The sequence below is a fragment of the Eulemur rufifrons genome, chromosome 21 (genome assembly GCF_041146395.1).
Source record: "Eulemur rufifrons isolate Redbay chromosome 21, OSU_ERuf_1, whole genome shotgun sequence".
Lineage (NCBI taxonomy): Eukaryota > Metazoa > Chordata > Mammalia > Primates > Lemuridae > Eulemur > Eulemur rufifrons.
Window position 1 is genome coordinate 24,251,518 of NC_091003.1, and position 24,305 is coordinate 24,275,822.

Here is a 24,305-nt window from a genome sequence, read left to right on the forward strand (position 1 = left end):
GGAGGACCAGGTGGCAGGTTGGAGCGGTCCCTCAGGTTCCATGCTTTCCTCTCCTGTAGGCTCAGGAAGAGGGGCCAGGCCACCCCATCCCCCACCACTGGGGTCTCAGCCCCCACCGCTGGCTCCCTGTTCACAGCACTTTTGGGACTGTCTTAGAAATGGATCCATCCCTCAGCGCTGCAGCGCATCTCCTCTCTCTGCACAGCTTCTTAAAAATCCCATGTTCGGGCTCCACCCACACTTGCTGGACCAGAAGTTCTGGGGCTGGGCCCAGGTCCAGGTGGCTGTGGTGGGCAGATAGGGTTGACAAGCACCCTGTGGGAAGAAACTCGTGCTTGTTGCCTGCCATGAGGCACCATCGTGTCCCAACTGTCGCTTCTGTGTGTTGCTTCATTTAATGCACTCTCCTTCTCTGGCTACTCTGGGCCAGGCGCCCTGTGCATCCTCCAACTCTGTGACACTGGCTCGTTTCCCGTTTCTTTGCCTGTGTAGCCCCAGTGTGCCTTACAAACTGCTGTGTGATGGGACTGTAGGGTGCAGAGGCTCTTTTGGGCTCACTGTGGGGGCTGATAGGAGCCTCTGCTTTTGTGAGCCGTGACACCCCTCAAGGAGGGGCCTTCCCAGTTCTGGAGGGTATGTGGGCTGGGCCAGAGGAAGCAGCCTGGCAGAGGAGGCAGGGTTCAGCTGGGTGCTGCTCGGGCTGCAGGAGAGAAGGCGCCTGAGAGGTGTGGAGGAGGCTGTCGTGCCAGATGCCAGGCCGAGGTGGCGGGGTGGAGTGGCGCTCCAGGGGTCTGAGAGTGGAAGATTGTTGGCAAGGCTGGTGTGCTGGTGGGAGGATGCACACTGGACGGCTTGGGTTCTAACACCTGCCGGATGTTCACTTGAGGTGTTGGGAGGCAACAGGAGATGTCAGGCTGGTGCACAGTTGAAAATCAAGTGACTGACGTCTCAGACATGTCCTGACGTCGTGAAGTTGCGCTTTGTGGATGAAGTGGCATTTGCCGCATTGACTGTTTATGTAATAATCACCCCTCAGTATTTACAAGGGGTCCTGTGGCTTGCAGCATGGCTTCCCCTTCATTTTCTGCAGCTCTAGGTCTTATTACCCCTGTTTTGCAACTGAGGAAACCGAGGTTCAGTGACGGTTTCTTGTCTCCTTCTCCATCCCAGCCTGGATAGTTCTCTTTGCTGCGTGCCCACGTTGTGGAGTCCTGAGATCGCGCTGGGTAGAGAGCTTTGTGGGTGTGCATCTGCCTCTGGTTTGCTCTTCATCCCGGTGTTACTCCTCTTTGTGTTCTCGGCATCTGATGCGTAGTCAGTGCTTAGTAAGTCTTGCCTGGAAGAAGTCGGGTCGGTGGCACCTCAGTGTAGCTCCTGCTGCGTGTCTGCTGGTGCAGGGTGCTGGGGGTATTTAAACAGGCAGGTGAGCAACCCAGAGAGGAGGTGGTGCATCCACAGAAGCACAGTTCCCCCATCATGTCCAGGGGGTGCACTGAGGTGGGGGCCTTGGTCTGGGGCACGGGTAGAGGCAGCGACCTCATGGAGGGGACCACTGTGGCTCCATGCCTCCTTAACTACACCAGACACGGTCTGTCCCTCACTGCCAAATTATGTCATCGGTGGTGTCGTCACTTGGTTTAATTTGAGGGAGTCAGGAGGGATCTTAATATGTGGTGCTTTTCCCTATTTGACACCCGTTTATGCTTTGTTAATCAACAGGAGCTTGAAGAAATCCGCAAATGTGGAATGAAAAACTTCCGTAACATCCAGGTTGATGAAGCTAATTTATTGACTTGGCAAGGGCTTATTGTTCCTGTGAGTATTGAACACTTCCACTTCTTATCAGATTGTTCTTTAAGGTGATGTGTGTGCTGTTGGGCATATCTCTTTGCTCCTAAGTAGGCTCTTAGTCTAGGCAGCCAGCAGAGGCACAGAAGAGGGCTGTCACTCTAGGGTGATAAGGCAGGGAGCGTAGCCTTGGGTTCCCGAGCAGAATCACATCTTTGCACTGGTTCTGTAAAATTCTGGGGGTTCTGAGCTTTCCAGATCTGTGGTTATCGACACAGGGAAACTGAGTATGTATCTCTGCTCCTGTTCTTTCCTGGCTTCTTGGCTCCTGTGTGCCTGGCCTTATCTGTCAGGAGGAGACCTTCTTTGACCTCTTTTGGGAGAAGGCAGCGTTCCCATCAAGAGCTTCTGCTTTCCCCCTTGGTTTTGCATCTGTCTCTCTACCCTCTGGACACCTGTGGGGCTTTACTCCTGGTACTCTCCAACACGTGTCTCCCATGTGTCTCAAATCCCTTTTCCTAATTGCCCACATGTTCCCCTCACCCCATGTCTTTTCTGGGGCTTGTGCCCCCTAGTGTCTGCCCCCACAGCCCAGCTCCCCCGTCTCTCAGACTCCTGCCTTCTGACAGGCTTGAGCTCATCTTAACAGTGGCTGCCCTGGGCCTTCGTACCCTCTTGATGTCATGTCTGCTCTTTTCTCCATCCTTTGATCCCCTCACCCCGAAGACAGAGACTTGTCCTATGCTTAACTCTAGCTTGCAGGCCCCGTTTCTCCCACCTCCCTGAAACTGCTTCACACCAAGCCCACGGGCTCCCCGCTGTTGTCACACCTCTGGCTCTGCAGCCCTGGGTCAGAGGCTATCGCTTGCCTCCCGAGCCTTTGGAGCCTGGGCAGTATCCCAGCCCCCAGTCCTGTGGCCAGCGTGACACTCGCTTCTGTCCTGCTGCTGCGTCCTCCTCACTTTCAAACATGGGCCTCCTTAGTCCCCTGCCTTCCTCTCGGTCTGTTTTGTCTCTGAGGCCCCTACGTTAGGTTACTGTGCTGGGTGGGAAGGATTCCCATGCCTCTGTCTCCATTCCTGCTTTTTCTCCTGGACCTGTACCGTCTGTCCACCAGGTGGCCTCACTTGGACGCTGGGTAGCCTTCCAGCCACCCTGGCTCACAACCTTGACCTTGTGCGTGAGTGTCCCCATCTTTCCTGGTCTTCTAATCCACCCACCTTCTTTCTTCCTTTTCTTCCCTGCTTTGCCCACAGAGCCTCAGGCCCTTCCCTGTGTCTGACCCAGTCCTGCCTTTGTACATAATCTTTTCTTATGGGCAGATTGGCTACTCTGCCAAAGCAGAATGTAGAACATGCTTGTATAGATGCTTTCTTCTTGATGCAGATTATGAGATCATGCCTTTTTTTAAAAGTCCTCGGAACTTGATCAGTAAATGCTGGATTTATAGTTTATTTTGGTAATCATTTGGATAACAAAGGAAAGATGTGCTTTGTAATGGTTTAGTACATACTCAGAATGGTTAAACCTAGGAGTTTCCAGTCTGCTTTTAAGATGAGTCCTTTAGATCTTAGGTTTGAAAGTTGGTGGGGCTTGGGTCACAGGATGTGAGGGGCCAACCTGTGACCACAGCTCTTAAGTGCCATAGGGACCTGAGGATGGCCAGAACCATTAGACCACCTGTCCCTTTTCTAATTGAGACTTTGTATTCTCCTGATAAGGAGAAGCGAGCGGTTAATCTGTGGCTCTTTGGTAAATGAGGAGAAGGAATAGGTGGTTTTAAGCAGTAAGGCTTGGGCAGTCTCACCCTATATATGGACTCAGTGGCCTGAGAGCCTGCAGGCCGGCTCTGAGGGTGGCCTACTAGTGGCAGGCTCTGCCCCAGCTCATGCCAAGGCCTCCCCTGGTTTCACTTTGGCAGACCCTGTGGAACAGTGGGCCAAAGTCCCACTATGCCACTATGCTGGGTGGTGGCATCCCAGTGTGCTTGGGCTGAGGCTCTGGGGAGTGTCCAGGCCACAGCCTCACCTTCCATTTGAGGAAGCTGGGCCTGGAAACAGTAAGCCACCGCCAGGGCTGCTCTCATCCTGCGCACACTGCCCTCTTTTCAATCCCATCTGTAACCTTCTTCCAGGCCCCTTGGGTTGGGATGAAGACCATTACAAGGAAGCATTTCTTCCCCAGTTAAGGCATTCTGGGCAACAGACCTCCCCTTGTACCCTTCCCTACTTGTACCCCACACCTGGACCTCAGCTTTTCCTGCATTGGAGGGACTGAGCCAGCATGGGAACCTTCAACCCAGACTCTCCTGGGGTCCATCCAGTTGGGGTGAAAGCAGAGCCAGGCTGATAGAGGAATGGCAGCCTAGCCCCAGGCCTGTACAGCAGGGTGCTGGTTCTTAGGAGCTGCCCAGTAAATGCCCTGGCTGCAGTGCAGAGAAGGGAGGGTGGATGGGAGGTAAGCACTTCCTAGAGACTCGTCGTTGTTACCATAGCAGCTCAGCTTTGTTCCCTTTATTTTATACCTTTTTTTTTTTTTTTTTTTTTTTGAGACAGAGTCTCACTCTGTGGCCCGGGCTAGAGTGCCATAGCGTCAGCCTAGCTCACAGCAACCTCAAACTCCTGGGCTCAAGTGATCCTCCTGCCTCAGCCTCCCAAGTAGCTGGGACTACAGGCATGTGTCACCATGCCTGGCTAATTTTTCTATATATATTTTTAGCTGTCCATATAGTTTCTTTCTATTTTTAGTAGAGAGGGGGTCTCACTCTTGCTCAAGCTGGTCTCGAGCTCCTGAGCTCAAACCATCTGCCCGCCTCGGCCTCCCAGAGTGCTAGGATTACAGGTGTGAGCCACCGTGCCTGGCCTGTTCCCTTTAAATGTTTGTTTTTCTATAAAATTTTTTTGTCTGAAATTCTAAGGTGAAGTCTAAGGAAGAAAGTATTACCCATAATCCACTCATCAAGACATTCAGTTCAAGCGGGTGTGGTGGCACGTACCTGTTGTCCCAGCTACTCGGGAGGCCAAGGCAGGAGGATCGCTTGAGCCCAGGAGTTTGAGGCTGCTGCAAGCAGTGATGAGCCTGATGAGTGACACAGTGAGACCCTGTCTCAAAAAAAATTTTTTAAATTCAATTCAGTAAGTTTTGGGGTGTTGCCTTTTAGAAACTAGGGGTATGGTGGTGAACCTTCTGGAAGCTTCTAGCCCAGTGAATGTATTCATTCTTAACCTTTAGCATAGTTCCTTCTAGACTTTTTTAATGAAGTTTTTTATAAACCATTTCATAATTATTTCATATTTTCATATTTATTTAGTCATTGCCTTGAAACTTTATGAACATAATGTTTAATAACCATACTATATCTCATAATATTTGTCTGATCAGTTGTTTATTTTAATCTTTGTTTATTCTTTATTTTAGATTCTGGTTTTAAAATAGGGTATTCTGACCATTAGGATTGGAGTTATGCATAAGTTATGCATAAGGTGTGGACCATCTGTAGGGTTCTATGTATATATTGTTTGTTTTGTTTTGTTTTGTTTTGTTTTGTTTTTTGAGACAGAGTCTTGCTCTGTTGCCCAGGCTAGAGTGCCTTGGCATCAGCCCAGCTCATAGCAACCTCAAACTCCTGGGCTCAAACAATCCTCCTGCCTCAGCCTCCCAAGTAGCTGGGACTACAGGTGCACACCACACCCAGCTAATTTTTTCTATTTTTAGTAGAGACGGGGTCTTGCTCTTGCTCAGGCTGGTCTCAAACTCTTGAGCTCAAGCGATCCTCTGGTCTCAGCCTTCAGCCTCCCAGAGTGCTAGGGTTACAGGCGTGAGCCACCGTGCCCGGCTGAAAGTTTCTCCTTTTTTAAAAAAATATATATTTGCTTTAATTTTTTTATTTTGGTAAGATATATATAACATAAAATCTGCCATTTTAATCATTTTTAAGTGTGTAATTCATTGACTTTAATTACATTTGTAGTGTTGTGCAACCATCACCATTATCTGTTTCCAAAATTTTTCATCATCCCAACAGAAGCTCTGTACCTGTGAAACAGTAACTCTTTTTTTTTTTTTTTTTTTTTTTTTTGAGACAGAGTCTCGCTTTGTTGCCCTGGCTAGAGTGAGTGCCGTGGCGTCAGCCTAGCTCACAGCAACCTCAAACTCCTGGGCTTAAGCGATCCTCCTGTCTCAGCCTCCCGAGTAGCTGGACTACAGGCATGCGCCACCATGCCCGGCTAATTTTTTGTATATATATATTTTAGTTGTCCATATAATTTCTTTCTATTTTTAGTAGAGACGGGGTCTCGCTCTTGCTCAGGCTAGTCTCGAACTCCTGACCTTGAGCGATCCACCCGCCTCGGCCTCCCAGAGTGCTAGGATTACAGGCGTGAGCCACCGCGCCCGGCCCAGAAACAGTAACTCTTATTGCCCGTTCCTAGACCCTGGTAACCTCTAATCTACCATCTGCCTCTGTGACTTTGCCTATTGTAGATATTTCATATAAATGACATAGAATATTTGGCCTTTTATATCTGGTTTATTTCACTTAGCACAATGTTTTCAAGGTTCATTCATGTTGTAGCATGTATCAGGACATTAGTCCTTTTTATGGATGACTAATTAGCATGGATATACCATATTGTGTTAATTCATTCATCTGTTGATGACCACTGGTTGTTTCCACCTTTTAGCTATTGTGAATGATGCTCCTGTGAACGTTGGCATACAGGTGTCTCTTCAGTCCTTGAGTCCCTGTTTTTAATTCTTTGGGGTGTATATGTAGGAGTAGAATTGCTGGATCATATGGTAATTCCATGTTTAACATTCTCAGGAACTGTCAAATTGATTTTCACAGTGGCTGCAACATCCTGTATATTCCCACTAGCAGCATACAGGGTCCCAATTTTTCCACATCCTTGCCAACACTAGTTATTCTCCTTTTTTTTTTTTCTTTTTTTTTGTTATAGCTATCCTAGTTGATGTAAAGTAGTATCTCATTATGGTTTTGATTTCCATTTGCCTCAGGCTAAAGATTTTGAGCATGTTTTTGTGTGTTTATTATGTGCATATCTTTGAAAAAATGTCTATTTAAGTCTTTTTTTTTTTTTTACAGCCCTCTATTTAAGTCTTGTGCCCACTTTTAATTGGCTGCTTGTTTCTTGATTGTTGAGTTAGAGTTCTGTATATTTTCTGGATATTAAACCCTTATCACGGCTGGGCGTGGTGGCTCACGCCTGTAATCCTAGCACTCTGGGAGGCTGAGGCGGGAGGATTGCTTGAGGTCAGGAGTTCGAGACGAGCCTGAGCAAGAGTGAGACCCCGTCTCTACTAAAAAATAGAAAGAAATTTGGCTGAGCAACTAAAAATATAAAAAAAAAAAAAAATTGGCCGGGTGTAGTGGCACACGCCTGCAGTCCCAGGTACTTGGGAGGCTGAGAAAGGAGGATTCCTTGAGCCCAGGAGTTTGAGGTTGCTGTAAGCTAAGCTGGTGCCAAGGTACTCTACCAGGCAACAGAACAAGACTCTGTCTCAAAAAATAAATAATAAATAAATAAATAAAAAACCCTTATCAGGTACATGGTTTGTAAATATTTTCTCCCATTCTGTAGGTTACCTTTTCATTCTTGATGGTGTCTTTTTTTTTTCCTTCTTCCATGAGAACACAGTCTCATTCTCTTACCCAGACTGGAGTGCAGTGGTGTGATCATAGTTCACTGCAACCCTCAACTCCCAGAGTTGGAGTGAACCTCCTTTCTTCTAAGAGTTTTATAGTTTTAGCTCTTAAATTTGGGTCTTTGGTCCATTTCGAATTAATTTTTTTTTTTTTTTTGAGACAGAGTCTCACTGTTGCCCGGGCTAGAGTGCCATGGCGTCAGCCTAGCTCACAGCAACCTCAAACTCCTGGGCTCAGGCGATCCAACTGCCTCAGCCTCCCGAGTAGCTGGGACTACAGGCATGTGCCACCATGCCTGGCTAATTTTTCTTTATATATTTTTAGCTGTCCATATAATTTCTTTCTGTTTTTAGTAGAGATGGGGTCTCACTCTTGCTCAGGCTGGTCTCAAACTCCTGAGCTCAAACAAATCTGCCCACCTCGGCCTCCCAGAGTGCTAGGATTATAGGCGTGAGCCACCATACCCGACCTGAATTAATTTTTTATATATTGTGTAAGGTCAGGGTCCAGCTTCATTTTTTTCATGTGGCTATCCAGTTTTCCCAGTACCGTTTGTTAGAGATTCTTCTTTCCCACGGAGTGGTCTTGGCATTCTTGTCAGAAATCAGTTGAGAATATATGTGGGAGTTTTATTTCTGAGCTCTCAATTCTGTTCTGTTGGTCTATTTGTCTGTCATTATGCCAGTACCATACTGTTTTGATTACTGTAGTTTTGTAATAAGTTTTGTTTTGTTTTTTTGTTTTGTTTTGCTTGAGACAGTCTCACTTTGTTGCCCAGGCTAGAGTGCCGTGGCATCAGCCTCACTCACAGCAACCTCAAATTCCTGGACTCAAGCAATCCTCCTGCCTCAGCCTCCCGAGTAGCTGGGATTACAGGCATGCGCCACCATGCCCAGCTAATTTTTTCTATATATTTTTAGTTGTCCAGCTAATTTCTTTCTATTTTTAGCAGAGACGGGGTCTTGCTGTTTCTCGGGCTGGTCTTGAACTCCTGGCCTCAAGTGATGCGCCTGCTTCGGCCTCCCAGAGTGCTAGGATTATAGGCGTGAGCCACCGCACCCAGCCCTATATAATTCTTTTAAGACACAGCTGGATTTGGTTTGTTAGCATTTTGCCGAGCATTGAGCATTTTTGTATCAAAAATCACAAGGATTATAGTCTATAGTTTTCTTTTCTTGTAGTGGCTTTGTTGTCAGGGTGATGGTGGCCTTAGAGGATGAGTTAGGAAATGTTCCCCCCTCTTTAGTTTTTTGGAAGAGTTCAAGAAAGATTGGTGTTAATTCTTCTTTAAAGTTTGGTAGAATTCACCAGTGAAGCCATCTGGCTCAGGACTTTTGTTTGTTGTGAGTTTTTGATTACTGATTCAATCTCCTTACTAGTTACAGATCTATTTAAATGTTTTATTTCTTCTTGTGTCAGTTTTGGAAGATTGTGTATTTCTAAGAATTTATCCATTTCATCTAGGTTATCTAATTTGTTGGCATACAAGTGTCATAGTGTTCTCTCATAATCCTTTTTATTACTGTAAGATTGGTAGTAATGTCCCCATTTTGATTTCTTTCTTTTCTTTTCTTTTTTTCCTTTTTGAGATAGGGTCTCACTCTGTTTCCTGGGCTAGAGTGCAGTGATATCATTGTAGCTCACTGCAACCTCCAACTCCTGGCACAAGCGATCCTTCTGCCTCAGCCTCCTGAGTAGCTGGGACTGCTGGTGCTCACCACCATGCCTGGCTTGTTTTCTGTTTTTTGTGAAGATGGGGTCTCAATGTGTTGCTCATAGTAATCTTGAACTCCTGGCCTCAGGTGATCCCCTTGCTTCCCAGAGTGCTTGGATTCCGGGCGTGAGCCACCATGCCTGGCCCCCACTTTCATTTCTGAAACGTTCTGAAACATTCATTTAGTAACGTGAGTTTTCTCTCTTTTTCCTTTAGTGAGTCTAAAGTTTTGTTGTTTTGTTGATATTTTCAAAGAACCAACTTTTGATTTAATTTTTTCCCTTTTTTCTTTCTTTTTTTTCTCTCCATTTATCTCTCCTGTTTTTCTTATCATATATATTTTTTTCTCCTAGCTTTGTGTTTAGTTTGCTCTTTTCTGGTTCCTTAAAGTGTCCAGTTAGGTTAATGATTTGAGATCTTTCTTCTTTTTCAATGTAGTTATTTATAGCTATAGAGTCCCTGTGAGCACTACTTCTGTTGAATCCCTTATGTTTTGGTATGCCATGTTTTCTTTTCCTTTTTTTTTTTTATTTCAGCATATTATGGATGTATAAATGTTTAGGTTACATATATTGCCTTTGCCCCTCCCTAGTCAGAGCTTCAAGCGTGTCCATCCCCCAGACTGTGCGCAGCGCACCCATTAGGTATGTATATACCCATCCCCTTCTCCTCCCAGTATGCCATGTTTTTATTTTTGTTTGTCTCAAGGTATTTTCTGATTTCCCTGTGGTATCTTCTTTGACCCGTTGGTTATTCAAGAATATGTTTAATTTCCACATAATTGTGAGTTTTTCTGTTCTGTTTTGATTTCTAGTTGCATTCTTTTGTGGTGAGAAAAGATGCTTAGTATGATTTTGATCTTTTTAAGTGTATTAAGACTTGACTTGTGGCCTAATGCGGACAGTGTTTATGTGCTAGTGAGAAGAATTTATATTCTGCTGTTTTGATAGTGAGGTATTAAAGTCTTAATTATTTTAGAACTATTTCAGAACATATTATTTCTCCTTCAATTCTGTCGATTTTTGCTTCATCTGTTTTGGGGCTCTGTTGTCATGTGTGTTTATAATTCTTAGATCTTCTTGATGGGTTGAATCTTTTATCCATATATAACGTACTTTATCTCTTGTAATCTTTTTGGAATTAAAATCTATTTTGTCAGATAACAATATAGCCACTGCAGCTCTCTTTTGGTTACTACTTGCATGGAGTATACTTTTCCATCCTTTTACTTCTAACCTCTTTGTGGCTTTGTATATAAAGTGAGTCTCTTCTAGACAGCATATAGGTGGCCCATGTTTTTAAATTTATTCTGGCAGCCTCTCTCTGTCTCCCCCCCACCCCTCTCTTTTTCAATACATCATGATGTTCAGTGGCATCCTCTTCTTAAGTGAAGAGTGTGTGTCATTCACTTTTTTTTTTTTTTTTTTTGAGACAGAGTCTCACTCTGTTGCCCAGGCTAGAGTGAGTGCCGTGGCATCAGCCTAGCTCACAGCAACCTCAAACTCCTGAGCTCAAGCAATCCTCCTGTCTCAGCCTCCCGAGTAGCTGGGACTACAGGCATGCACCACCATGCCCGGCTAATTTTTTCTATATATATTTTTAGCTGTCTATATAATTTCTTTCTATTTTTAGTAGAGGTGGGGTCTCGCTCTTGCTCAGGCTGGTCTCGAACTCCTTAGCTCGAACGATCCGCCCACCTCGGCCTCCCAGAGTGCTAGGATTACAGGCGTGAGCCACCGCGCCCGGCCCATTCAGATTTTAAGTAATCAAAAAGATTTATTTCTGGCATTTAGCTATTTGTTTGCTGGATGTCTTATGCTTTTTCCCCTCAGTTCCTCCATTACTGCCTTTTTAAAAATATTTAGTTGATTTTTCATAATGTACCATTTGGATTCCCTTCTTTCCTCTGTGTTTATTATTAGAGTTATCTTGGAGATTTCAGTTGACTTCTTTAACTTATAACAACCAGTTTGAATAATACCAACTTAATGTCAATAGTGTCCAAACATTGTCCTCTACATCTTTCTTCCACCGCTTTTTATGGTGTGAGCCACTGTGTCCGGCCAGCACATTTCGACTTGGAAGAGTCGCGTTTCAAGTACACACTAGCCAGGTATTGAACGGTACAGGTTGAGACTAGGCAGGATTTACAGTTCTTGACTGGGGTCACAAGGAAGGATTAGTGCACACACAAAACTGGGGTTTTGCCAGTGTGGTGGGGGCGGTGGTGGTGGCTTTTGGCTGGGTGACTTGTTGGTGTCTGCTCTGGTTCACCAGCGCCACCGTGCCCCCTTTATTTGTGCACCCTCTAGCACTTGCCTTTTGCTTTATAACTTGTGGTGTAGATGTGTAGCTCAGCGGGTTCCCGTTCAGGCAGAGGGCTCTGTTTGTCTTTTTCCCTCCTATCTCCGCATCCCCAGAACTATGTGTTATGTGTAATAGGCACCCTACAGTTTGTCAGTTGCATTTGTAGTTCTTAGAGCAGTGTTTCTCAGTGGGAGTGCATTGCAGACTGCCTTTTGGTGTGTGCATGTGGGTTATTTGTGTGGGATTGTCCCTGTCTCGTGTCCACTAGATGCCACTAGCCACCCTTGTCCTTGCTGTGCCCAGCTGTCCTTGTTGTAATTTAATGGAAATTATGATTTTAAATTTATTTTATTTTAATTAATTTATTTTTAAGAGATAGGGGCAGGGCGTGGTGGCTCATGCCTGTAATCTTAGTACTCCGGAAGGCCAGGGCAGGAGGATTCCTTGAGGTCAGGAGTTTGAGAGCAGCCTGAGCAAGAGAGAGATCCCGTCTCTACAAAAAAGAAAAAATTAGCACGCCTGTAGCCCCAGCTACTCCCGGGGCTGAGGCAGGAGGATTGCTTGAGCCCAAGTAACTGGGACTACAGGCACACACCACTATGCCTGGCTAATTTTTAAAATTTTTTGTAGAGATGGTGTCTCACTATGTTGCCCAGGCTGGTCTCAAACCCTTGGTCTCAAGCAATCCTCTTCCCTCTGCCTCCCAGAGTGCTGGGATTACAGGCATGAGCCACTGCATGTGGCCTGATTTTAAATTTAGATATAATTCAGAAGGTAGTTTAGTTTGAAAGATTAGAAAACCAGTCTTTCCTACTAACATTTATCTTTGAAGGGAATGTGCTTAAACTCTTAAATGTTGAAGTTGTCATTGCCAAAGAACTATACTATGACTGCTTCTCGGCCTTTTGGCTAAGATCAAATGAAGTATACTACGAAAAGTCCCACAATTTCAACCAAATTGTTGAAAACAGCATAGTCATTTTCAGAAACCAAAATTAGCATAAGATAAATCTGCTGATTGAGCAGATTTTGTGATTCAAATAACCAGAAAGCTTGTTTTCAAAATAGATGGGAGAGAATAAATACTTAAAGGCAATTTGCAAAGGGTAAGGACATAGTCCATGTGCAGAAGACCCATGAACTAGGCCGGGCATGTTGGCTCACACCGGTAATCCTAGCACTTTGAGAAGCCGAGGCAGGAGGATCACTTGAGGCCAGGAGTTGTAGACCAGCCTGAGCAACATAGCAAGATCCCCATCTCTACAAAAAAATTAAAAAAAAAAAAAAAATCCATGAACTTATCTTCTGACAAAATTAGAGAGTGGATCACGAAGGTTTAAGAGCATAGAAACCAGCCTGGGGCACTCAGAGCAGGGCAGGCTGCCCTCCTTGTTCCCCTATAACAAAGTGACTGAACTGTGGGGGACAGAGAGCCAGTGGGGCCGGTCTGAGCTAGGCATCCTCGGGGCAGGAAAGCTTGGGCTTCGGTAGCCTGGTGGGTGAAAACGGCTTAGGGGAAGGTTGCTGCTGAGGGGTCGCTGCCACACTGGGCAGAAGTTGCATCAGTGCATGAGCCTTCAGTCTGCGTGGCGCCTGTAGTGAAGGAAGGACAGCATGTCCATTACAGCCAAACCAGGATCCTGCTGTTTGAGTCAGGTCAGCCGTGAGTCCTGCATGTGAGGTCAGTCGGCCAAGCACACACCGTGGGGACAAACCGTGGCAGCAGTCAAGTCAGGCAGCCGGAAGATTGCCCTGATGTCCTCTGTGGCTGCCAGAGAGTTGTGTGGTGGTTCTCACTGCTTCACAGTGGTGACACAAAACTGACTTCTGTGGGGTGGGTGAAGGTCTCAGGGTTCTTTACTTGGAGAGGGGAAGACATGAAGTGGGATGGGGCTTTAGGAGTCTTGAAGGGTTGCCGTGGGAAAGAAAGGTTAGATTTGATGAGAGGGTTAGGACCAGGACATGTGGGTGGAAGACCCCAGCTGGTTTAGTGCCACATGGCAAAGAGCTTCCTCTTGGGTTTAGTTGCCACAGAATGGCTTTGTGCCTTAGGAGGTGTCAAGAACTGTGAAGGATCTGAGATTTCTACCCTACTTGCAAGTGAACAGGGGAGCCCGCCAGTTTATTGGATGTTGGCAGAAGATGCGAGAGTTCTTGGACGGAGACAAAGGACAGTTTATTACTCACAGTGCATCAGGCGGGATGAGCATCAGCATATTGCATCAGTTCCGCTTGTGCCCAGGTCCCCCAGTGGTGACAGGGGTGGATATGGTGGGTTGTGCTGCAAGAGAGGAAGCCTGATTTTAGGGGTCTCAAGCCAGTAGCTCAGCCTCCACCTCAGTTGCCACATTTCCAGATGTGGGTGACAGCAGCACCTGCCTCCGGATGGGCAGCAGATGGGACAGAAAAGCACCCAGCATGTAAGTGCGTGATAACTTTGGTCAGATCTTACCTGCAGGTATACAGATAATGACTAGAAGCAAATGCAGGAAAATGTGGTTTTTTAGGGCAAAAGGTGTACAGAAATGTTTTCTTTCTTTTTGATGTTTCTCAACCGTACTATTTATAAAATAATAAAATCCACTTTAAAACCAGTCACTTTCTATATAAAGGGAAAATGGATAAAGAGTCTCCTGGAATTTAGACATGGATTGAATGAGATTTTTAAAAATATATGTTTGCTTAATCACCTGTAGCACCTTTGGGAAAGAGATAAGTGAAATTTATAGTTCGTGAACTAATTTAGAGCATGTAAAATTATCAGAAGAAATTTTTAGATCTTAAAAAATTTGTTGGCACAGCAATATGAGCTTAAGGGAGTATAGGGCAGTCAGATGTGAGGGCAATGCTGAAATCTTTGTCGGCTTGATACTGAAGTGTTGCGGCTTAGGTTTGAGGCAAATTCCTGAAAAGTTGTATAATATTTTTCTACAACAAAACCTTGTTTTTTCAGTAGCAGCCCTTGTTATTTCTGAGCTGCCTTCCCATGGGACAAGTTTAGCTCTAGAAAGTAGAAATTCACTTGTAGAGCTTTAGGCCTTTACCCAACAGTTTATCGTCTGTTGTAATTTTTGCATACCTCTTTCATCAAAAATAACTGGTATGGATGGACAGTCTTTTGGCCATCTGCAGAGCCCCAGACCAGGAAGGAGGCTCAGAGAAGTTAAGGCGAGCTTGGGTTCCTGAGCGGTGAGAGGCCTGGCGGCCTCTTGTCACAACAGACCTACATCTCTTGAGCTTTGCCCATGTGCCAGGCCTACATCTCTCATCATCGTTAACTCTGGGTGCAGACTGCTATTACGCCCATTTCACAGATGTTCAGGAACGTTCCCACCCTCGCTAGGCTAGGAAGAGGTAGAGCTGAGGTTAGTCTGGCCTGCTAACTCAGGACTGGCTGGCCTCGCTTATCCTTGTGTCCCAGCTCCTAGCACAGGACCTGGCACACAGTGGGCATGGGGGACGTTGGTCAGTCCTGTAGTAGATATCACCAGCCAAAAGTCGTACAGGGAAGGCTGTTTTTATGTGGCTCAGGCAGTGTAAATGACAGTGATGCTCACTTAGCCCCTCCTCTGCCCCACAAATTTAATTTTCCCCTTAAAAACAAAAAGCAATATTTCTCAGTTGCCCCGTTAACTTGTTTGTTAGACAAGAGAGTCTAACCCCACTGAGTGGAGCGGCTTAGGGTGGGCAGACATGATGAGGCCTGGAGGGTCTGCCACGTAGCCTTCTGGACAGTGGTTTAGAGAACCCTGTGTTTCCTAAAGAAGACATTAGGGAAGGTGGTGTTTTTGTGTGTGTGTGTTTAATTGAGAGACAGTCTTGCTCTGTCACCCAGGCTGGAGTGCAGTTTTTGATATCAGAGCTCATATAGCCTCTAACTCCTAGGCTCAAGCAGTCCTCCTGCCTCAGCTTCCCCAGTAGCATGTACTACAGGTGTGTACCACCACGCCCAGCTACTTTTTCTTCTATAGAGATGGGGTCTTGCTTGTTGCCCAGGCTAGTCTCGAATTCCTGGTCTCAAGCAATCCTCCTGTCTTGGCCTCCCAAAGTGCTGGGATTACAGCCGTGAGCCACCGCGCCTGGCCAGGGAAGATTTTGTTGGTATAACAATCCTGTCTTAACCTTTCCTAGGTGTGTGCAGGTTCTCCCTGTACACGGCCTGGTCTGTCCACAGCGTCCGCACTCTTCCTGGCACCCAGTCTCCACCTTCCTGACAAGCCTCCCCACAGATTAATCTTCCAGCAATGGCTTCAGCCACTCAAGGGGGTGGTTCAGGCCCTGAAGTTTGGCCTTAGCAGCCCTGTGGCCACACTGCCTGCCCACAGCCTCCCATTGTGGCCTGTGCTGTGTCTTCCAGGCCCCTGCCATCGTAGGCTTTAGTCCTCTCTGCTTGAAGGCCTCGCCTACCCCTCAGCCTTACCTAATCTTACCCATCCTTTACGGCCCCTCCTCGATGCCTCCCTTCCCTGGACAGGGCTACAACATGGGAGAGTGTGCAGGCCTGGTGCGTGCCAGTCCCGCTCTCCAGCAGGGGAGCTCCGTTTACTGGGAGTGCCCACCTAGGCTGGGGCTTGAGGATGTGAGGCTGTGACGTGGGAGCTGCTGAGAGTGTTCCTGGGCCCTCTGCAAAGCTTGGCTTTTTCTTCAGGTTAGGTGTGCCATGGCAAGCCAGGGTGGGAACCCAGGAGGGCAGGGTGCAGGGGAATGCAGGCCAGTGTGAAGGGCTCCCTCAGCTCTGGAGACGAGCAGGGTGGGGGAGAGGCGAAGGCTCTTTCCTGGGTCATCCCTCAGAGGATCCTTCGGTCTTCAGAGCGTACAGGCCCTAAGGGCTAGATCAGTTTTCAGCGCTGGAAAGAAATGAGCAGTCAAGTCACACAAAGACACGGAGGAACCTTAAACATGTACTAGTAAGTGAGAGAAGCGACCCTAGAAAGGCTGTCTGGTCCGTGGGGCTGCCGTTACAGAATACTGCTGAACCGTGTAGCTTTTGTCTGTCCAGTTCAGACTTAGTAAAAAAAATAACATAAACAAAAAAGACAAAACCTGGGTAGCCTGTGGACAACAGAAGTTTATTTCTCACAGTTGTAGAGGCTGGGAAGTCCAAGATCAAGGTGCTGGCAGTCGGGCAGGGGCCTGCGTCCTGGCTCATTTTCCTGGTGCCATTTTCACCATGATAAAAGGGGCAGGGCGGTTTTCTGGGGCCTCTTCCCAAGAGTGGGCACTGATCCTGTCGTGACCCGAGCACTTCCCAGCGGCCCCACCTCCGACCACCATCACGTTAGTGGCTAACTTTAAACATAGGAATTTTGGGGAGACTTTCAGACCATAGCAGCTACATACTGTATGATTCCAGCTATCATGTCAGATGACCACCCAAAACCCGTAGAACATGCAACACCCAGTGAGAACCGTAATGCACACGAGGGGCTCTGAGTGGTAATGATGTGTCAATGTATGTTCATCAATTGTAGCAAACTTTGCCCTCGGGCAAGGGATGTTGGTAGTGGGGGAGGCTGTGCGTGGGGCGGGCAGGGAGTCCATGGGAACTTCTGTACTTTCCTCTCATTGCTAGAAGCCAAAAGTTGCTCTAAAAAGTAAAGTCTTCTTATTAAAAGGCATAAAGAGACCAGAACATCAATCTCAGACCTTTTCGTGGTTTAGCAGATATCCTGCTCTATAAATACTGATTAATTGCTGGGTGAGAGGGCTTCAACTGTTAGGTCACTTGAAATAAATTAATTTTTCAAGTAAACAACGCAACATTTCTTTCTTGGCTGTGAGGGTCTGTGAACTGCGGTGTGTTCATTTTGATCTCTCTCTTTCCAGGACAACCCTCCATATGATAAGGGGGCCTTCAGAATCGAAATCAACTTTCCAGCAGAGTACCCATTCAAACCACCGAAGATCACGTTTAAAACAAAGATCTATCACCCGAACATCGACGAAAAGGGGCAGGTCTGTCTGCCAGTAATTAGTGCTGAAAACTGGAAGCCAGCAACCAAAACCGACCAAGGTAAGGCCTGCTCCTGTGTCTTCCTGGGACGGGGCTCTTGTGGGGTTGCTATGGGTGGGGGCTCAGGGTCCCTTGCAATGCCATGTCAGACAGAGTCCAGAGAACTTCTGTACCAGCTCACGTGCACGCAGAAGTACTGCTGAGGTCCCACCAGTCCTCGTGGGGATGGCTGGTCTCAGTTGAACTGTTGACCTGTACAAGAATAGAGGAGGCCCCTGCTGTGCTCAGCACTCGGTGGCCTGCAGCCCAGTGGGGACACACGGACAAGCCCAGCAGTTTGCTGCCTGTGCAGTGAGGGGGTGTAGGCACTGGTCCCTGGAAGGGGAAGGTAGAGTGGGGTTTAAGGTGGCTTCATGTAGCAGGTAGCACTGAACTCACTTAAGGAAGGAGGAGGTTGGAGAGAGCCTTCCAGGCCGAAAGAAGGGCACGCGCCCACCTGTGGCTCAGAGCGGATGGTGTGGGAGGAGAAGGCAGGGTCAGACTCGACGGTGATGTTCCCAGACACAAGCACACAGTTGGCTTTAGTGGGCCTGGGACTCCAGGAATTGGATGTCGTTGTGTGTTGTCATGTGTCTGGGTGTGCCTCTGTGAATATACACATGCTTATTTTTCTGGGAAAAGTATTTGATTCAGTATTGTGGTTATCCTCCCTCTTGTCCCCTGGAAGTAACTAGACTTTGTTATGGACTGTGTCTAGTTTTTATTTAATTCTATACTTTCTTTTGAAGTCCTAATCTGATCCTTTTCGTTGGCTTTGTTAAAAGTAAATACTTAAACCAATATAAATTCTGTTTAAAGAGGGTGGATGAAACTGACCTTTGAGAGGCTGCAGGTGGAGTATTTTAGTGACTGAGAGATACCTGGGAAGGTGGAGTTGAAAGCCTTTCACAAGAAAAGTGGAGCCTCGTTCATTGGAAGTAATGGCTGTGGAAAGTGTCCATCGGACTCGCACACTGAGTGTAGAAAGGAGTGGGTGCTACACGTTCAGTCAGCAGAGCTTGCTGGTGGGCTTGGCCCTGGGTTGTGCACAAGCTGATGTTTATAAAAGCTGACCACGGTTCTCCTCAGTGTACATGGCCTGGTTTCTTTTCTATACAAACTGCTAGCTCTGTGTTGAAGCTGCATTTGTTCCAGAGTGTCTTGTCAGCCCTCGCACAACTCCTGGGCTCCTTGCTGAGTTGTGTCTCTATTAAACCATTGTGGCTGGGGAGGGGGAGTCCTTCCAGGCCAGGCTGCCCAGGAAAGCCCTGCATCTCACTCTGTGTCCACAGAGAGTTCAGGGGCAGGGTCTCAGGAGATGGGTACAAGTGTTTGCTACTTCTCACGGGGGCCCGGGGGATACTGCAGAGAGAGCTATGGCAGGATTATTCCTATTTGCAGCTTCACATCTAGGTGCATAGTCAGAATGCTCTGCTTTTTCAGACTGTGGCTGTTGGTTTTTGGGATTTGTTTTGTTTTGTTTCTGTTTTTTGGTCAAAGAGCCAGATAACTTAGGGGGTGGCTTCATTCTTTTGTAAAGTGTACTATATTGACTTATGATTTTTAAGCTAAAAATTTTGGTGCAGGTGCTATTCTGTGTGCAGTGACAGGCAGACTCAGAATTGTTATTTTGTGATTCGAGACAGTTAAGGTTCCTTCCTAGAAAATTCTTCTGTAGATTCTCCATAGGATGGCCTTGATCCCATCCTCACATATATCAAGAATATTTTCCCTTTCTTGCTTTTATCTCTTGGTTAAAAAGAAGAAGAATGTTGTCCCTGGCACTTGATGCCAGGTTCTTACGTTCCTATTATCTATTACTACATACACCCCCCCTCAGAACTTAGTGGCTTAAAGTAACAACAATTTATTATTTTCTTATTTTGTAGGATGGCCAGGCTCAGCTGGGTGGTTTTATACCTGGTTGTTTCTGAGGTCACTCCTGTAGCCATGGCGAGCTGGACGCTCAGCTGGGGCTGGGATGTGCCAGTGGGAGTCATTGGCATGTGTGACAGTATTAGCTAAGGTACCTTGGTTCTCTTTGTGGCCTTTTATTCTCCACGAGGCTAGTTTGGACCTCCTCATAGCATGGTGGTCTCAAAGGTCCAGGGTAAAAGCAGAAGCTGCTCAGCTACTTACGGCTCAGGCGGAGAACTGGTACAGTGTCACTTTTACTGCATCTGTTGATCAAACAAGTCCAGGTTTAACGAGAGAGGAAATAGACTTCTCTTGACCAAAGGAGTGGGAACTCAGCAGAGGAGTGTGCAGGACAAGAGAAATGATTGCACCTACTTGGGCCTGCTTGTCCCAAGTGGTAGCTCTCCTGGACATGCCGCTGCTTCTCCCACTCTCCAGATTCCATATATGTTGGGTGTCTGTTTTCTGACCCTTTTTCTTTTTCTTTTTTTTTGAAACCAAGTCTTACTCTGTCAGCCTGAGTAGAGTACCGTGGCATCAGCCTAGCTCACAGCAACCTCAAACTCCTGGGCTCAAGCGATCCTCCTGCCTTAGCCTCCCAACTAGCTGAGACTATAGGCGCACACCACGATGCCCAGCTAATTTTTCTATTTTTAGTAGAGATGGGGTTTTGCTCTTGCTCAGGCTGGTCTTAAACTCCTGAACTCAAGGGATCCTCCCACCTTGGCCTCCCAGAGTGCTAGGATTACAGGCATGAGCCACCGCACCCGGCCTATTTCTTGACCACTGTGTTCAACCATCACCATCTTACAAAGCCTGCCTTTTTAAATGCCTTGCCATTCCTGTATTCATTCCTTAAACACAGGAAGTACAGATGCCACTTGTGCCATCCTCTTGCTTTACTCTCCCTCCAGCACTCTTCCTCTGTCCTCAGAGCATCTGTTCATGATTTTTGTCTCCTCTTGTCCTTAGAAACTTGAACATTCCTATTGATGACTCCTCGAAGAGCCAACCTGGAACTTCTTTGACCTCCTCAACTCACAACCTCTGGCTCACTTTAGCTATCCATAGCCTTTCAATGGTCCTTAGACCAGCTGCGTTTCCAGTTTAGGGCCACTGTCTTTAGAGAGTCCCAAAGTAGTATTTTTATTATTAGATACAGAGAACTAGAAATGTTAAGATTGTTAACAATAGAGTTAAAATGTACTTAAAATAAAAAATTAAGCATAACGTAAGAGACAGTAAGTAATATGAAAGATGCTCATATAACCCAGCAATTTTAGTTTTATATGCCCAGGATGAAAAATATGAGTACACAAAAACTTGCACATGAATGTTCATAGCAGCATTATTCATAATAGGCAAATATTGGACACAACCCAAATGTCCATGAGTTAGTGAATGGATAAACAAAATGTGGTATGTCTATACAGTAAAATATCATTCAACTATAAAGAAGAATGAAGTACTGATTCATGCTACAACACACATGAGCCTTGAAAATATTATGCTAAATGAAAGAAACAGTCACAAAAGGCCACATGCTGTGATTCCATTTATAGTTGAGCCTCATTGTTCATACATTCTGTATTTGCAAATTTGTCTACTCACTGAGAGTTTTTTGTAGCCCCCAAATCAAAACTCCTGGCACTTGTTCAGTCAATCACAGACATGTGCAGGCAGCAAAATATTTGAGTTCCCCCATGCACATGTTCCCAGCTGAGATCGGGAGGCTAAACAGCGCGATCTGATGCTCTGCCTTCTTGTTTCATCTCTTCCACTGAAGCAAGCAGTCTCCAGTGCCACGCAACCTGCATTTTTGTGCTTTTTCTTGGTGATTTTGTTTTTTAAAATGGCCCCCAAACATAGTGCTGAAGTGCTGTCTGGTGTTCCTGAGCACAGCAAGGCTAAGTAAGATGTGCCTTCTGGAGAAGATAAGCTTCATTCAGGCATGAGTTATAGTGCTGTTGGCCATAAGTTTAAATGTCAGTGAATCAGTATTATACATTAAATAAGGTGTCTTTAAACACATGTAAAACAAGGTTGTATGCCAGACCCATTTAGTCCTAGTTACTCAGAAGACTGAGGCAGAAGGATAGCTTGAGCCTAGGAGTTCAAATCCAGCCTGGATAACATAGCAAGACCCTTTCTCTTAAAAAAAATAAATAAAAATTTAAAAACCCAAGTTATATATTAATCAGTTAACAAAAATGTGAGCAGAGGCTTATAGGAACCTAACCCTTTGTCTCCCCTAGGAACAGTGATTGAATGTCTTTAAATCAGTGTGCCACAGCAAGCTTATAGAACATAACTACTGCACAAAACAAGATTGAGCCATATATGGGATGATCAGAATAGGTGAATCCCTAGAAACAAAGGAGATTAGTGATTGTGAGGATTTGAGAGGAGTGGGAGAATAGGAGATAACTGCTAATGAGAGTGGATTCTCTTTTAAAGAGTTTATTTTTGGGTATGTGAATTATATATTTTTTTAAAGGCAGTAAGAGAGGCATTAAAAATTTAGCAAAAATAGCATGAGAAAAGTCAAGAAATAAGGCAAAAGTATATCAAATAGAAAAGATAGTATCAGAGGAAAGACTGTAATAGCAGTTTTGTTCAGCAGTGTTTGGTTCTAATAGATTTCTTAGCAACAAAACAAGGGCTTAGTTTGGTAGTTGAATGAAGTTTGCCATATAAAATACAATCAATAATGTCAGCATAATATTGAATCTATATGTAGCAAACAATATAGCAACAAAATTATATGAAGAGAAAAATTGAATGTTTCAATCCCCCATATACCATCATCTTATAACAAACCAAGGAGATACGATTTAGAAAGGACTCAGGCAATATAATTAACCAGATAAGATTAATTTATATTTTTTAGCACATTCCTTGGAAGGCTACAGCATATCTTCTGCGGCAAAAAAAGGTACCATTGACATTTTATTCTGGAAGGATGGAGTTCCCTGGATCTCCATAAAAAGGAGGGAAAAGTACAGATATTGTTTATATCCTATATTGCAAAGAAACTGTCAGAACAAAAAGGAGGAAATTTTATAGGCTTTTTTCTCTTATGGTAATACAATAAGAGTAGAAGATGAGTATCTTTTAAAAAGCAGGGCTTGATAATTACCACCCACTGCTTCACTTGAGTAGCCGTAAATATATATAATCAATAATTAGTCGATAATTAAAATAATTACAATTATTAATTAATAAATATATGATAATTAACAAATGTTTTGTACTAATACATTCGATACCAGCATGATCACAGTGAGAAGTAGAGAGTTTGAGTATCCATGACAGAGGGTGAGCAGAAAAATCTTACACTCATGGGTGTCCCTTACAAAGCACTCGGCCTGCCCTTAGCCCATGAGGTTCCCAAAATGCCGAGGTGGTAATTCTCCTGTTACAGAACCATCTCCAATCATGGGGAAACATGGTGCGGGGCACCAATTTGTGCTCTCAGGCAAGTATGGTTGTCTCCAAGGCTGATGTCAAGAACATCAAAGGCAAATGGAGTAGCCTCGCAGCTGCGTGTGGTGTGGAGAAGCTGGTGTGCACTGAAACAGCTTGGCCGCACTGTGGCCAGCGAGCTGAGGGCAGGGTGTTAGAGAAGCCGTGGAAATGTCCTTCGGAAGAATGTGTCCCCGGTGTGGTCACTCCCCTGCTTGGACAGCAGGGGAGGGGGTCTTGGGTGCTTGTTTTAATGTTTATTAACACCTGCCTTCTGTTTATGGCAAATGGAAGTGACTTTCCATTTGAGCCACTAACATTTCCTTTTAAAAATACTTTATTAAAAACTGAAGGCTGAGACAGGAGGATCCCTTGAGCCCAGGAGTTTGAGGTTGCTGTGAGCTAGGCTGACGCCACGGCACTCACTCTAGCCTGGGCAACAGAGTGAGACTCTGTCTCAAAAAAAAAAAAAAACCAAAAAAGAAACTGAGGTGATTTAAAGAAATATGAAATTAATAATTTAGGCTTTGTGTGAATAAGTGGCACACAGTGGAGCGCCAGTGGTTGAAGTTGGGGAAACAGGAACAGAATAGTTTTGCCATCATTCCCGCTCAGTTGGGCAAGAATAAAATACAGAAGAGATGACTGTGGAAATAAGGAGACGAACATGCGTCCAGGGCCCGCCGCCCCTAGAGGTGGCGTGTGCGGGGAGCAGTAGAGTCTGCCCTTGAGAGGGTGTGGAGATGGGACCAGAGACCGCCCTGGCCTGCAGAGCCTCTCAGGCCCCTCGCCCTGCTTGCTGTTCTCAGTGCACCCTCCTTGCCCAGCCGGCCCCCACCTCGCTGAGGCTGCACCCTGTCTGTCGGTCTCTAGGCGGCTGGCCAGGAGTGCTTTGTGCCGTGACCCTCACTCAGCGTGGTGCTGTTGACTAGTTGTGTCTTCGCACACAACTCAGCATCAGCATGTCCGTCCATTCCTTACAGTGCTGGTGAAAAGCATGGGCCGCCAGTAAAGGAATTTGTGGCGTCAGCAGTTCAGAGAGGAGAGGCGCCTTCCTGCTGGGAACGTGGCAGTGGGACGGAAGGCAGGAAGACAGGACTCTGCGGGTGCTGGTCCTGCCGGGGATGGGGTGCATGTGAGAAAGAGTGTGAAGAGGCGGCGGGTGTGGGTGGCACCCTGCTTCTGATCCCCCACCATCCTTCCACCCCAGGGCTTGCCTTCTGGGACACCTGGAATTTGCTGCACCTTGGGGGAGCATCGTGGCACCCACCTGAGCCATCACTGTGGCTTCTGCCTGTGAGATGGACAGTCTTGTGCTGCCAGTGGCTGTCAGCCTCCCAGTGGCGCACGGGGTGCTCCAGTGAACCCTCTCTCAAGGGTTCAGTCGCTTCTAAAGGTCTTCCAGGGTTTGATCATTATGCATTGACAGGTGTGGCCCCGTCACATGCCCCTTCTTT

At 46.1% G+C, this 24,305-nt stretch overlaps 1 protein-coding gene across 1 annotated transcript in view; it reads left to right on the top strand.

Moving 5' to 3' along the window:
- The window catches only part of UBE2L3 (ubiquitin conjugating enzyme E2 L3), a 42,269-nt gene that overhangs the window by 14,982 nt on the left and 2,982 nt on the right, over positions 1 to 24,305 (top strand). The window contains exons 2-3 of the mRNA XM_069497212.1: positions 1,720 to 1,815; positions 17,301 to 17,487. Of these exons, the coding sequence (XP_069353313.1) occupies positions 1,720 to 1,815; positions 17,301 to 17,487 (283 nt within the window). The remainder of the gene's footprint in view (positions 1 to 1,719; positions 1,816 to 17,300; positions 17,488 to 24,305) is intronic.